Below are 13305 nucleotides of genomic sequence, written 5' to 3' on the forward strand. Positions count from 1 at the left end.
TTGTTTGGTGGATACATGGGATCCCTCACGTTGCCGCCAGGATGGAAAACGATGAAAAGATTAATCCAGTTTCTTGCCTTCACGATCGTGAGCTCTAACGTTGCAACCGACTACACACAGTCACTGCTTTGCTGTGCTTCTGCAGCATATCCAGTAATGGTGACAAATCCTCCAGCGTTGCAATAGGAAGCTGCTCTTAAGCGCAGAAAGAATTGTTTCCAGGGATTTCTATTTGTATCCAGCTTGGCGTGCAGGATCCTTTGTGTAATCTATGCTTACATATGTATTTTACACACAGACAATGTGAAAAATACAACACATTGCTATGGATTGATGCTGAAAGTGCTAATTGCACTAAAAAATTTAGCTGAAAAAATAACACCAACTAAATAGATAAGCATGTCTGTTAACAAAAAAACCCAAACGCTTTACCCAACTGGGGTTTTTCAACTACCTCAGGGACAAAGCTTTACCAAAATCTTCCAACTCAGACCCTGTGACAAGGTCTGTGAAAACCACGTTTTTATGCCTGAAATTCTACAGTACTACACTCCCACCAGATGAGCTCATGCAGCCTGTCACGAACCGGGACATACAACCATGACAAAACAGGAGATGCACACACAATTTATTGTGTTATTAATTTAGATCAACTGTGCTAATATAGTATACCAAAATGAAAACAATAACTCAAATTTCTCATGTACACTTTCTACAGAGGCACCATCGAGAGCATCCTGTCGAGCTGCATCACTGTGTGGTTTGGAGCCTGCAATGCGTCCTGTCATAGAACCCTCCAACGCATAGTGAGAGCTGCAGAGAGGATCATTGGTGTCTCTCTCCCCTCCCTCCAGGACATTTACAGCACCCGTCTCACTAAAAAAGCCCTTTGCATAGCGGCTGATCCCACGCACCCAATGCAAAGCTTCTTCAAGCTGCTGCCGTCAGGGAGGAGACTGCGGAGTCTCCAGGCCAGGACCAGCAGACTGAAGGACAGCTTCATCCATCAGGCTGTCAGGAAGCTTAACTCCCTCCCGATTCTGCCCCCTCTCCCCTCCTCTCCTCCATGGTCTCACTGAACTCTGTCACATACACACACACACACTCACTGGCCTGCACCAGTTACCAGTCACTTTGTGGAGCATTGGACTGCCATTACCTCATAAGACTTTGTTGTTATACTATCTCTAACCGTATATTACTAGATGTCCATTTGCACTATTTGCCTATTTGCACTACTCTGCCTGGTTTACACTCAATGTCATTTACCCATACCTGAATATTGTATATTGTATATTGCATAGCTTTCTTGTTAAATTGTATTGTATTTATTTAAATTTTTACTTTTTAATTATTTTATTTGCATTTTTTAATCACTCTCTTATATTTAAATGTTCATTTGCTATTTCATCTAGGGTTTGAGAGTAACGAAATTTCTATTCTCTGTATGTCCTGTACATGTGGCAGAATTGACAAATAAAGTTGACTTTGACTTTGAGATATTTGAGGTTGTGCTGAAAATAATGGTGCCAAATAAGGCAAGAAAAACATATTTTAAAGGTGAAATATAGAGGTAAAATCAAAAATAGTCAAGAATGGCCAATTATACCCTGGACCACAGAGGGTTAAATTTGAAAACGGTTTTAAAAAAAAACATCCCCATTCTAAAATGTCATGTGACAATCTGATTCATGAAGAGTGATGATGTCACAAGGACATGTGATGATGTCACAAGGACATGTGAGGATGTCACAAGCACATGCCTTTGAGCCTTTGAAGTTTTTCTATAAATAGGGGTCAGGAGCAGCAAGTTTTAGTCAGTTTGTTCGCAGCCTTCAAACGTTCGACCAGAGCTATATTTGAAAGTATTTGTAAACCTCTTCAGAGTCACTGAAATTTTTTTTAAACGTTCTCACCAATTCACTGAGCAAACAAACACATTTCAGTCAAGATGACTTTCACCTCAAATCATCTTGAAATATGTAAAGGGACCCTTTTGGGAGGTCACTACAAGGTCGAGGGTTTCCTTGAAGAAGGGGGCTTTGGTATTGTAACCAAATGTTGCAATACAAAAACCAACAAAGTCGTTGCTATTAAAGTCAACAAGAGCGACCCTGAAATTCTGCAACAGGCGAAAATGGAAATTTACATACTGGAGAAGCTGCGAGGCTTGGATGCAGATAGATGCAACATTGTTAAATGGAATGACTTTTTCATCGACAGTGACCGCATCTGCTTAAATTTTGAACTCCTCGATGAAAGCCTGTGGCAGTACATGCGGTACCGGAGGAACCGGGTTCTCCCAGTAACAGAAATCAGGCCAGTGTTATTTCAGCTCGCAAATGCCCTGTCCCACCTGGGTTCTTTGGGAATAGTGCATGCTGACCTCAAACCTGGAAACATAATGGTTGTGGACCGCTATGAGTGTCCCATCAAAGTCAAACTTACAGACTTTGGTTTTGCATGTCCCGCATCTACAGTGATTCCTGGTGACTGTGTGGGGACGGTTGGTTATAAAGCACCTGAGGTTATGATTGGTAGTCTATTTAATGAAGCAATAGACATGTGGTCCCTGGGGCTGGTAGCTGTGGAGCTTGCTACTGGGTATCCTTTCTACCCTGGGAGAAATGATTATGATGTTTTGAAATTCATCATACAGACCCAGGGACAGCCACCAGATCATGTTTTAGACTCTGGCTTTTACACTGATAACTATTTCATAAAAGACAACTACAACGGACAACACTGGACATTTAAGACCGAAAGACAATTTCAAGATGAGACAGGTTGTCAGTCCAAGGACACTCGATGCATAAAACTTAAGTGCCTCGATGACCTTGAACAACTACTGAAGATAAGGGGGTGTTGGGAAAAAATCCAAAATGTATTTGTCAGCCTAATCAAAGAGATGTTAGCATTGGATCCAAACCAGCGCATAACACCCTCGGAGGTTCTCCACCACCCCTTTTTCAATCCTGGCCTCTCTAAGAGTTCTCCCTGCACTGACATGAGTAGCACAGGGGGACAAAACCTTGTGGTCTCTCAGCAGCCTTCTAGTTGCAAAAGAGAAGAATCACAGAAAATCAGCTGCAGTTCCCAAACCTCAGAAGAATTTTCTCAACAAGAATACGTCAACGCATCAGCCAACACATCCTCCTCTATAGATGATCTTGAAATATCTAAAGGGACCTTTTTGGGAGGTCACTACGAGGTCGAGGGTTTCCTTGGAGAAGGGGGCTTTGGTATTGTAACCAAATGTTGCAATACAAAAACCAACGAATTTGTTGCTATCAAAGTCAACAAAAATAACCCTGAAATTCTGCAACAGGCAAAAATGGAAATTCTCATCCTGGAGCAGCTGCGAGGCTTGGATGCAGATAGATGCAACATTGTTCAATGGAACGACTTTTTCATCGACGGTGACCGCATCTGCTTAAATTTTGAACTCCTTGACCAAAGCCTGTGGGACTACATAGAGGACCCGGAAAACCAGGGTCTCCCCATAAGCGAAATCAGGCCAATTTTACATCAACTCACAAATGCCCTGTCCCACCTGGGTTCTGTGGGAATAGTGCATGCTGACCTCAAACCTGGAAACATAATGGTTGTGGACTGCTATGAGTGTCCCATCAAAGTCAAACTTATAGACTTTGGCATTGCATGTCCCGCATCTACAGTGATTCCTGGTGACTGTGTGGGGACGGTTGGTTATAAAGCACCTGAGGTTATGATTGGTAGTCTATTTAATGAAGCAATAGACATGTGGTCCCTGGGGCTGGTAGCTGTGGAGCTTGCTACTGGGTATCCTTTCTACCCTGGGAGAAATGATTATGATGTTTTGAAATTCATCATACAGACCCAGGGACAGCCACCAGATCATGTTTTAGACTCTGGCTTTTACACTGATAACTATTTCATAAAAGACAACTACAACGGACAACGCTGGACATTTAAGACCGAAAGACAATTTCAAGATGAAACAGATTATCAGTCCAACGACACTCGATCCATAAAACTTAAGTGCCTCGATGACCTTGGACTAATGCTGAGTATAATGTGGGGCTGGGAAAAAATCCAAAATGTATTTGTCAGCCTAATCAAAGAGATGTTAGCATTGGATCCAAACCAGCGCATAACACCCTCGGAGGTTCTCCACCACCCCTTTTTCAATCCTGGCCTCTCTAAGAGTTCTCCCTGCACTGACATGAGTAGCACAGGGGGACAAAACCTTGTGGTCTCTCAGCAGCCTTCTAGTTGCAAAAGAGAAGAATCACAGAAAATCAGCTGCAGTTCCCAATACTCAGAAGAATTTTCTCAACAAGAATACGTCAACGCATCAGCCAACACATCCTCCTCTATAGATGATCTTGAAATATCTAAAGGGACCCTTTTGGGAGGTCACTACGAGGTCGAGGGTTTCCTTGGAGAAGGGGGCTTTGGTATTGTAACCAAATGTTGCAATACAAAAACCAACAAAGTTGTTGCTATTAAAGTCAACAAAAATAACCCTAAAATTCTCCAACAGGCAAAAATGGAAATTCTCATCCTGGAGCAGCTGCGAGGCTTGGATGCAGATAGATGCAACATTGTTCAATGGAACGACTTTTTCATCGACGGTGACCGCATCTGCTTAAATTTTGAACTCCTTGACCAAAGCCTGTGGGACTACATAGAGGACCCGGAAAACCAGGGTCTCCCCATAAGCGAAATCAGGCCAATTTTACATCAACTCACAAATGCCTTGTCCCACCTGGGTTCTTTGGGAATAGTGCATGCTGACCTCAAACCTGGAAACATAATGGTTGTGGACCGCTATGAGTGTCCCATCAAAGTCAAACTTATAGACTTTGGCATTGCATGTCCCGCATCTACAGTGATTCCTGGTGACTGTGTGGGGACGGTTGGTTATAAAGCACCTGAGGTTATGATTGGTAGTCTATTTAATGAAGCAATAGACATGTGGTCCCTGGGGCTGGTAGCTGTGGAGCTTGCTACTGGGTATCCTTTCTACCCTGGGAGAAATGATTATGATGTTTTGAAATTCATCATACAGACCCAGGGACAGCCACCAGATCATGTTTTAGACTCTGGCTTTTACACTGATAACTATTTCATAAAAGACAACTACAACGGACAACACTGGACATTTAAGACCGAAAGACAATTTCAAGATGAAACAGATTATCAGTCCAACGACACTCGATCCATAAAACTTAAGTGCCTCGATGACCTTGGACTAATGCTGAGTATAATGTGGGGCAAGGAAAAAATCCAAAATGTATTTGTCAGCCTAATCAAAGAGATGTTAGCATTGGATCCAAACCAGCGCATAACACCCTCGGAGGTTCTCCACCACCCCTTTTTCAGTCCTGGCCTCTCTAAGAGTTCTCCCTGACATGAGTAGCAAACGGGGACCAAACCTTGTGGTCTCTCAGCAGCCTTCAAAACAGAAAGATCATAGAGAATCAATCTCCAGCATTGCTTCAACCACGGACAAAAATGACAAAAACACAAACAGGGATTGTAAAAAGCCATTAACAGCAGATTACATTGCAAGAATTAATTAAGCTGCTCCAATAATGATCACTTTGGCTTTTTTGTCTTTTTTAATTTTCACTCCCCCCACCCCAACCAGTCGCGACAGATGGCTGTCCCTTTAAGAGCCTGGTTCTGTCGAAGGTTTCTTCCTTTTAGAAGGGAGTTTTTCCTTCCCACTGTCGCTCATTGCTTGCTCATAGGGAATCACTTGATTGTTGAGGTGGCCAAAACTCTAGGGGAACTAGCAATTCTTGTGAAAATTGAAAAGGGAAAAAAAGCCTAAAAACATAAAAACAACTGATGAATATGTTCTTGAACTAAGGCACAATTTTGCTTAAAATCCATTAAGTAATCTCTGTGTCAAGTTCTTACCAATATTCAAAGCGGAGCAGCGGACAACTTACCATTACATCAGTCCTTCAATCAGACATAATTTGATCCAAATTGGAAATAAACTGGATGTTTATTAAATAAACCAGCTTTAAGCATCATCTAATTGTTGTTTGTAACTCTTTTTAAATATAGTGCTAACCTTTAGCCTCCTAGTAGACATACATGTTTTATAAATGGGAAAATCCTCTTTTCTTTAGAAAAGTTAAGCTCTGACCTTGAAGTCAAGGTCCCTGAGATTTAAACCTTACAGAGATTTTTAGTAAATGCTACCATGGTATTAATTAAAAAATTCTACATTGTCTCGTTCTTGAGCTATTGCATTCACAAACTTGGGTGTCCACAGCGCCCCGCCATATACCAGACTCAAAAGATTATGAGGTAGGTGTTTTGTTTTTGTTTGTTTGTTTTTTAAGTTTTTTCATAAAGATTACAACATAAAAATAACACAATTGGGAATATTATTGTCATTTTTGAAAACACTATTTTGATGTTATCTAATGCAGTGCAAAAAATAAATAACTAAATTGATAACTGGCACTGAGTCTTCTGTGTGCACACATTCTGCATCAACACACAGGGAGACACTGAGACTTCAGAAATTTTTCACTGTGTTTGTCTATACAGCCACAACTTTCAGATTTTTCACAAACAAGCAGCATGGATTTTGTCCTCATCATTTCAGCTAGAAGTACTTTATAAGGGGGTCTTTCAAGTGAACATTGAACAGGTACAGGTGCTTGAAATCCTTGAAAATGCTCGTTCAGGAGTTAGGCCTTTTTCATACAATCCCCCCATTTTCAAAGGCTCAAATTGGATTGAACAAGCAAGTTTTTTTGTTAATAATTGACCGTTTGGAGTGTAGAACTCATAGATATCAAATGTTGTTTCCTCCCTTGCGAGGCCTTTACTGTATCTGCCTTCAGTTCTGGTTGCTTTGCACTGTGAAGCTATTTGAAAGTATTTGTCAAAGAACAATGAGCACTAGATATCCACTAGATGGTGTTATAGTAAAACACAAGCATAACCCTCACTTAGACAATTTTACCTGATACACAGTTTGTGACCATGTATTTACTCTTCTGGCACTTTGCCTTCACAATTTTGTATTAATTTCACTACCTTTTGGCATGATCACCTTTTAATTTGTTTCTCACATTTGTGACAAAGACACTGCACTGGAGGCAAACAAGACTGTGTAAATACATTCAGCAAGTTGGATTAGTTTCCAGTTTCTGCTGAATACAAGCAAAAACCAGTCACTTCAGAAAGATGTTCAGAATAAAATCTGTAAAACTGCCAAAGAGCAGCACGTGAAGGTAACCGACATGAAGATAACAACAGGGTAACAAATGCAAGTGAATATGAGCATCTTTTTATTTCGCAGCCTTCCGTAAAGACGCTGAAACACACACTGTAAAAAAAATCCGTAAAAATACAGTACTATCTACTGTATAAACGTGAAGGAATTTTCCGTATTAGTCATTTACAGGTATTTTTCTGTATTTCTCAACTACTGCAATGCATTCTTTCAGGCTTCATCTGGATTTTGGACTCTGAAGTTGGAGAAACTGTCTTCAAATTTCTGTGGTAAGTATTAAAACTCATGTTTCCTTTTATCAAAATAATATTTTTCAAAAGACTCTGCGTTTTTATTTAGAAAGAATTGTTAATTTATTTGTTAACTGGTTTCGGCTGTCTCCAGACAAGTCAGGAATATTTTGCTGACTCATTTTTAAAAAAATAATTGTTATTTAGGTTTAACATGACTTAAGCTTTATTTTAGTTAATGTTAAAATAATTTTTACTGTGATACCACCAGTTTTGCCCTTCAGTGGCTGAACCAGTTTTCATAAATATTATAGTTAGCTGTCTGTGTCTCTCTGGGTATTACACAGCTGTGACTGCTAACTAGCTAATTAGCGAAAGTCAGCGATGTGGATAACTGGGGAAAGTGAGAACTTATGGTCCTAGAAATTATTCTAGGACTCTCATAAGTACTGTATCAATACCCATGTTTTACAGTTGGCTCTACTGTACACTTTAAAGGGTTTCGGGCAAAGTTACACTAACCCTAGTTTAACCCTCAGACCTTCCTGGCTGACGCTAGCAAATGCTAATGTAGCATTAGCTTTTGCTGATGATACTTTAGCAGCACTCTGATTTGGGCTGCTAAAGTAAATACTTTTAGCTAGCTGACCAGCATAGATTATTTCGGTGGTTAACAGACTGTAGTGGTAATATTATTGAAAGTATAGTTTCACCTCACCACATGTCTATTTTGTAGCACATAGAAATGTTTAGTTAATATTTATAGACAGACACATTTTCCCTGTAACTGTGTTTTTACTCCAGCATTTGTTGAAAATGTAATTTATGAAATGTTGAGCAGCATTTCTAGTATGTGGAATACTTTTGTCACCCCACTGTGCAAATATGATTAAATACTAATAATTATTACTAAAAAAAATTCAATAATAAATCAATAATAACTATTTCTTGATTGAACTATAATGTAAGCGCAGTGCTGGTGTGCAGGGGCTTTATATGCCTTGTCTATATCAAGCTTTTAGCCAAATATAAGCAGAGATATTTGTATCTTTCTTAAAAATCCAGATCCTTACAGATTATTTGAGAAATGGTTCAACAGCTATCACTACTTGACTCTAAGTCCTGCAGTGGAAAAATATCCCTTATTTCACCTTTGATCACACACTTTGGTTTTCCAGTGCAGAGCAATGAAAGACTTCACCAAGTGAAAAAAAAGATGAAGATACAAGCTGGTAATGATCCAGAGCAGCTGGTCTCAGGAAATGAAGAAAAACCCTGACCACCTTCTCTACAAACACAAGGTGAGTTTAATTAGTGTGAATGCTTGAAAAGCATTCACAGTATTGTTATTCGAATCTTTATTATTAGTGTGAATGCTTGAAAAGCATTCACAGTATTGTTATTCGAATCTTTATTATTATTATTATTATTATTATTATATATTCCGTACGTTTTTTGGCATCTCACTCCTTCAAAACCGCTCAACTTAGAAAAACCATTCAAACACCGTTAGATTCCTATTCTTTTGGACATGAATGCTTCTACTTTTCTCATTTTTAACATTTATATTTTTAATTTTATTCAACTTTATTTAACAAAAATTTATAATGTATTTCAATGGAGAAACCCTTCAAATTCTCATTCAACTTACTCATTTTTAAACTCTTACTACTTCCACATACATTGACATAGAGCCACCATTCAAACTTTAAAACGAAGACAAGACATTCAACTATTCAACTTGTATTTATCTTTTCAATATCTATTATACTTTTTCTTCAGTTCCAGTTTAAGTTTCATGATGTTTTTTCACCCGTTTCAGAGTTTATAATGGGTGTGTATGGGACGGAATGTTGGGGCTAGAGTGAGGCAGCTCAACTGCTAGAGTGAGAGGAGCAAAAAAATTAATCTTAAAATCTTTTTTAAAACTGCTGCTATGTCCGCAGCGTTTGCTCTACAGGTATGATTTTACCCTCAAAACGTAGCCATGGCTGTCCTCTTTCATCCAATGTGTTTACTATTGTCCTAGGTGTTATGGTTCTTTCGTAAATGTCACCAATGCACAGCCTCCTCCCTCCAGCTCTTCCATAGACTCTAATGTTAAAATGGCTCAGAAGGTTCGTTTGAAAATCAGAAGAGCATGGTGTCTTTCCACTGTCACCACGTCCATATAATAAACTCCACAGGCATGAAAACTGAGAATTCAGTAGACTAGACATGGCTGTCGCTCACGGTGAAAGAATTTTGTCAATACGACTTTTACTTTTCATTTGGGAACGATTTGTTTCGGCCTGACTTTTCTGTTCATTTTAAGCAGCAAAAGTGAGGTGCATGTCTGTGTACGTGTGTATGGAGCCATTGGGTGCGGTCACTATAGCAACCAGGCTCACACCTGCCTGCTTAACGAGCTCTGCCTGCCACTGTGCCAAGATTCATCTTAAACACTTCTCTTTCAACTGCTGCTGTGTCCACAGTGTTACAGCCATCATTTTACCCTCAAATTGTCGCCATTATTGTTCTCTTTCCAACACCGTATCTTTCAAAGCTCAGGCATTTAAACTTTTAAAACTGTGTGGATCAAAGTGGAGGGATCACATTTTAGTCATTCAGTGATTCAAAGAATATGACCTTTTAATATTCTTTCAGATGTTTTCTGACTCTAAATGTTCTTTTCTCATTTCTTAGGGTTTTCTAATTTACATTTAAAACATTTTCAGTTTTTTTTCCAACTCCTTCTTCTGTGTAACCTTCAGCTTTTAGCAGTTCAGCACCTTTGTTTTCAGGTTAAATTCGTTTTTTTTTTGTTTTTTTTTAATCTCATTCAATATTTTTAACTCAAAATTCAGCAATTAATTCATTTCAGTGCATACATTCAGATTCAAGCATTCACACTGCAGTTTCTTCAGAAAATGCACTTTCTAGTTATTATTATTATATATTCCGTACGTTTTTTGGCATCTCACTCCTTCAAAACCGTTCAACTTAGAAAAACCATTCAAACACCGTTAGATTCCTATTCTTTTGGACAACACTGCTTCTATTTTTCATATTTTTAACATTTATATTTTTAATTTTATTCAACTTTATTCAACAAAAATTTATAATGTATTTCAATGGGGAGACCCTTCAAATCCTCATTCAACTTACTCATTTTTAAACTCTTACTACTTCCACATACATTGACATAGAGCCACCATTCAAACTTTAAAACGAAGACAAGACATTCAACTATTCAACTTGTATTTATCTTTTCAATATCTATTATACTTTTTCTTCAGTTCCAGTTTAAGTTTCATGATGTTTTTTCACCCGTTTCAGAGTTTATAATGGGTGTGTATGGGACGGAATGTTGGGGCTAGAGTGAGGCAGCTCAACTGCTAGAGTGAGAGGAGCAAAAAAATTAATCTTAAAATCTTTTTTAAAACTGCTGCTGTGTCCGCAGCGTTTGCTCTACAGGTATGATTTTACCCTCAAAACGTAGCCATCGCTGTCCTCTTTCATCCAATGTGTTTACTATTGTACTAGGTGTTATGGTTCTTTCATAAATGTCACCAATGCACAGCCTCCTCCCTCCAACTCTTCCATAGACTCTAATGTTAAAACGGCTCAGAAGGTTGGTTTGAAAATCAGAAGAGCATGGTGTTTTTACACTGTCACCACGTCCATATAATAAACTCCACAGGCATGAAAACTGAGAATTAGGTAGACTAGACATTGCTGCCGCTCACGGTGAAAGAATTTCGTCAATACGACCTACACTTTTCATTTGGGAGCGATTTGTTTGGGCCTGACTTTTCTGTTCATTTTAAGCAGCAAAAGTGAGGCGCATGTCTGTGTACGTGTGTATGGAGCCATTGGGTGCAGTCACTATAGCAACCAGGCTCACACCTGCCTGCTTAACGAGCTCTGCCTGCCACTGTGCCAAGATTCATCTTAAACACTTCTCTTTCAACTGCTGCTGTGTCCACAGTGTTACAGCCATCATTTTACCCTCAAATTGTCGCCATTATTGTTCTCTTTCCAACACCGTGTCTTTCAAAGCTCAGGCATTTAAACTTTTTAAACTGTGTGGATCAAAGTGGAGGGATCACATTTGAGTCATTCAGTGATTCAAAGAATATGACCTTTTAATATTCTTTCAGATGTTTTCTGACTCTAAATGTTCTTTTCTCATTTCTTAGGGTTTTCTAATTTACAATTAAAACATTTTCAGCTTTTTTCCAACTTCTTCTTCTGTGTAACCTTCAGCTTTTAGCAGTTCAGCACTTTTGTTTTCAGGTTAAATTCGTTTTTTTTTTTTTATCTCATTCAATATTTTTAACTCAAAATTCAGTAATTAATTCATTTCAGTGCATACATTCAGATTCAAGCATTCACACTGCAGTTTCTTCAGAAAATGCACTTTCTAGTGTTGTGGTTGATTTCGTTTTTCAAGGTACCGGTATGTATGTTACTTTAATTATAAACTGCTTTTGTTGCAACAGAATGGTGTTATGTGTATGCAACTACGTGAATTATAATCCTTTGTAGGGCTGTGTGATATGACCAAAATCTCACATCCCAATATAAGACATTTCTCTCCTGATAACGATATATATCACAAAATAGTGCATTTTCTGTAAATTCTGTGATTCTCGGGCAACTCGACTTATGTGAAGTGTTTTCAGTTGGGCGTCGTGTACCTGGAGTCGAGTGTTTTGACCGATGCATGAAACGATACATTTTTAGACATGAGTTTAAACGGCTGCCATTTTCTTTCTGAGTATTTATTTCACGGCGTGCTGCGAGGAAAAGCCTGTTCTAACGTTTGAGTCTAAGGATTATTTTGAGCATTTTCATTAATGAAGTGAATGTAATTCAGTAATCAAAGGTGTTTGGCTATAACTGACTACATGTGTATACTGTATCATAAGTGGACAGACATGGATGTAAACCACACCTTAACCATTTGGCTGAGGCAAAACTACCACAAGGCAGTGATTCTAACTAAAAGGTACTATGGATATTATTACATGTGAACATATAGTTAAATATGACATTTTTTGTTTGTCGGGTGTCCTGTTTGAAGAAAACACTTGGTAGCCACTTGAATGAATGTAAATAAACACATTTACATGAGGGCAACCTGATTTTAAGGAAATAAAAATGCTCAAATTTGAAAGCTTGTGAGTTATTTTGTTCATGTATCAGCTGTTTAGTAGTTTTATGACAAGATGGATGCTGTCATTATATTTTAGTATAGTTTTAGAGTTGAGGAGAATAAAAGAATATTTAACATTAATTGTACCAATGTTGTTGTGTACGAAGCACAAATTAATTTAAGTTTTAATTTATGAATTTTTGAGTACATGGTGTACTAGGTTGTAATTGCATAGAAATGTACGTTCAAGGATATAAAGAACTATATTTAATGAGTTACAGTGAAAAGAAGTGCTTGGAAATAGTAATATAAACAGAAATTTCAAATTTTCTATTTACGGAAAATATCAGTTAATGATACAGAAAATATACTGTGAATAAACGGAATCTTCCGTTTTATAGCTGAAGGAAATGTCCGTAAATAGTACAGAGAGTATACTGTAAATCTACAGAATTTTCCGTTTTATCGTTTACAGAAAAGTCCGTCAAACTTCCGTAAAAAAACAGAAAATGTACTGGCAGAAAATTACCAGGACATTTTCCGTTTTTCTACGGAATATTTTTTTACAGTGTGGTTCTGCCAGAGGTTTCTTCCTGTTAAAAGGGAGTTTTTCCTCTCCACGGTCGCTCATAGGGATCAATTGGGTACAATAACTTTGTTGCTTTTTGGTCCGTCACATTGACCAA

General features: G+C 38.3%; 1 protein-coding gene across 1 annotated transcript; it reads left to right on the forward strand.

Moving 5' to 3' along the window:
- Positions 1-1951: 1951 nt before the first annotated feature.
- Positions 1952-5395, forward strand: LOC146653324 (uncharacterized). Its single transcript, XM_085380592.1, has one exon. It carries the CDS (start codon positions 1952-1954, stop codon positions 5393-5395), a length of 3444 nt encoding a protein of 1147 aa, XP_085236718.1.
- Positions 5396-13305: the final 7910 nt, after the last annotated feature.

Source organism: Rhamphochromis longiceps, linkage group LG14 (assembly GCF_057381845.1).
Source record: "Rhamphochromis longiceps isolate RC_006_pf linkage group LG14, R_longiceps_female_GT1.1, whole genome shotgun sequence".
NCBI classification, from domain to species: Eukaryota; Metazoa; Chordata; class Actinopteri; order Cichliformes; family Cichlidae; genus Rhamphochromis; species Rhamphochromis longiceps.

Bases quoted from the DNA above. Each gene is read 5' to 3' on its own strand.
- LOC146653324 (XM_085380592.1), top strand. From the start codon at position 1,952: ATGACTTTCACCTCAAATCATCTTGAAATATGTAAAGGGACCCTTTTG.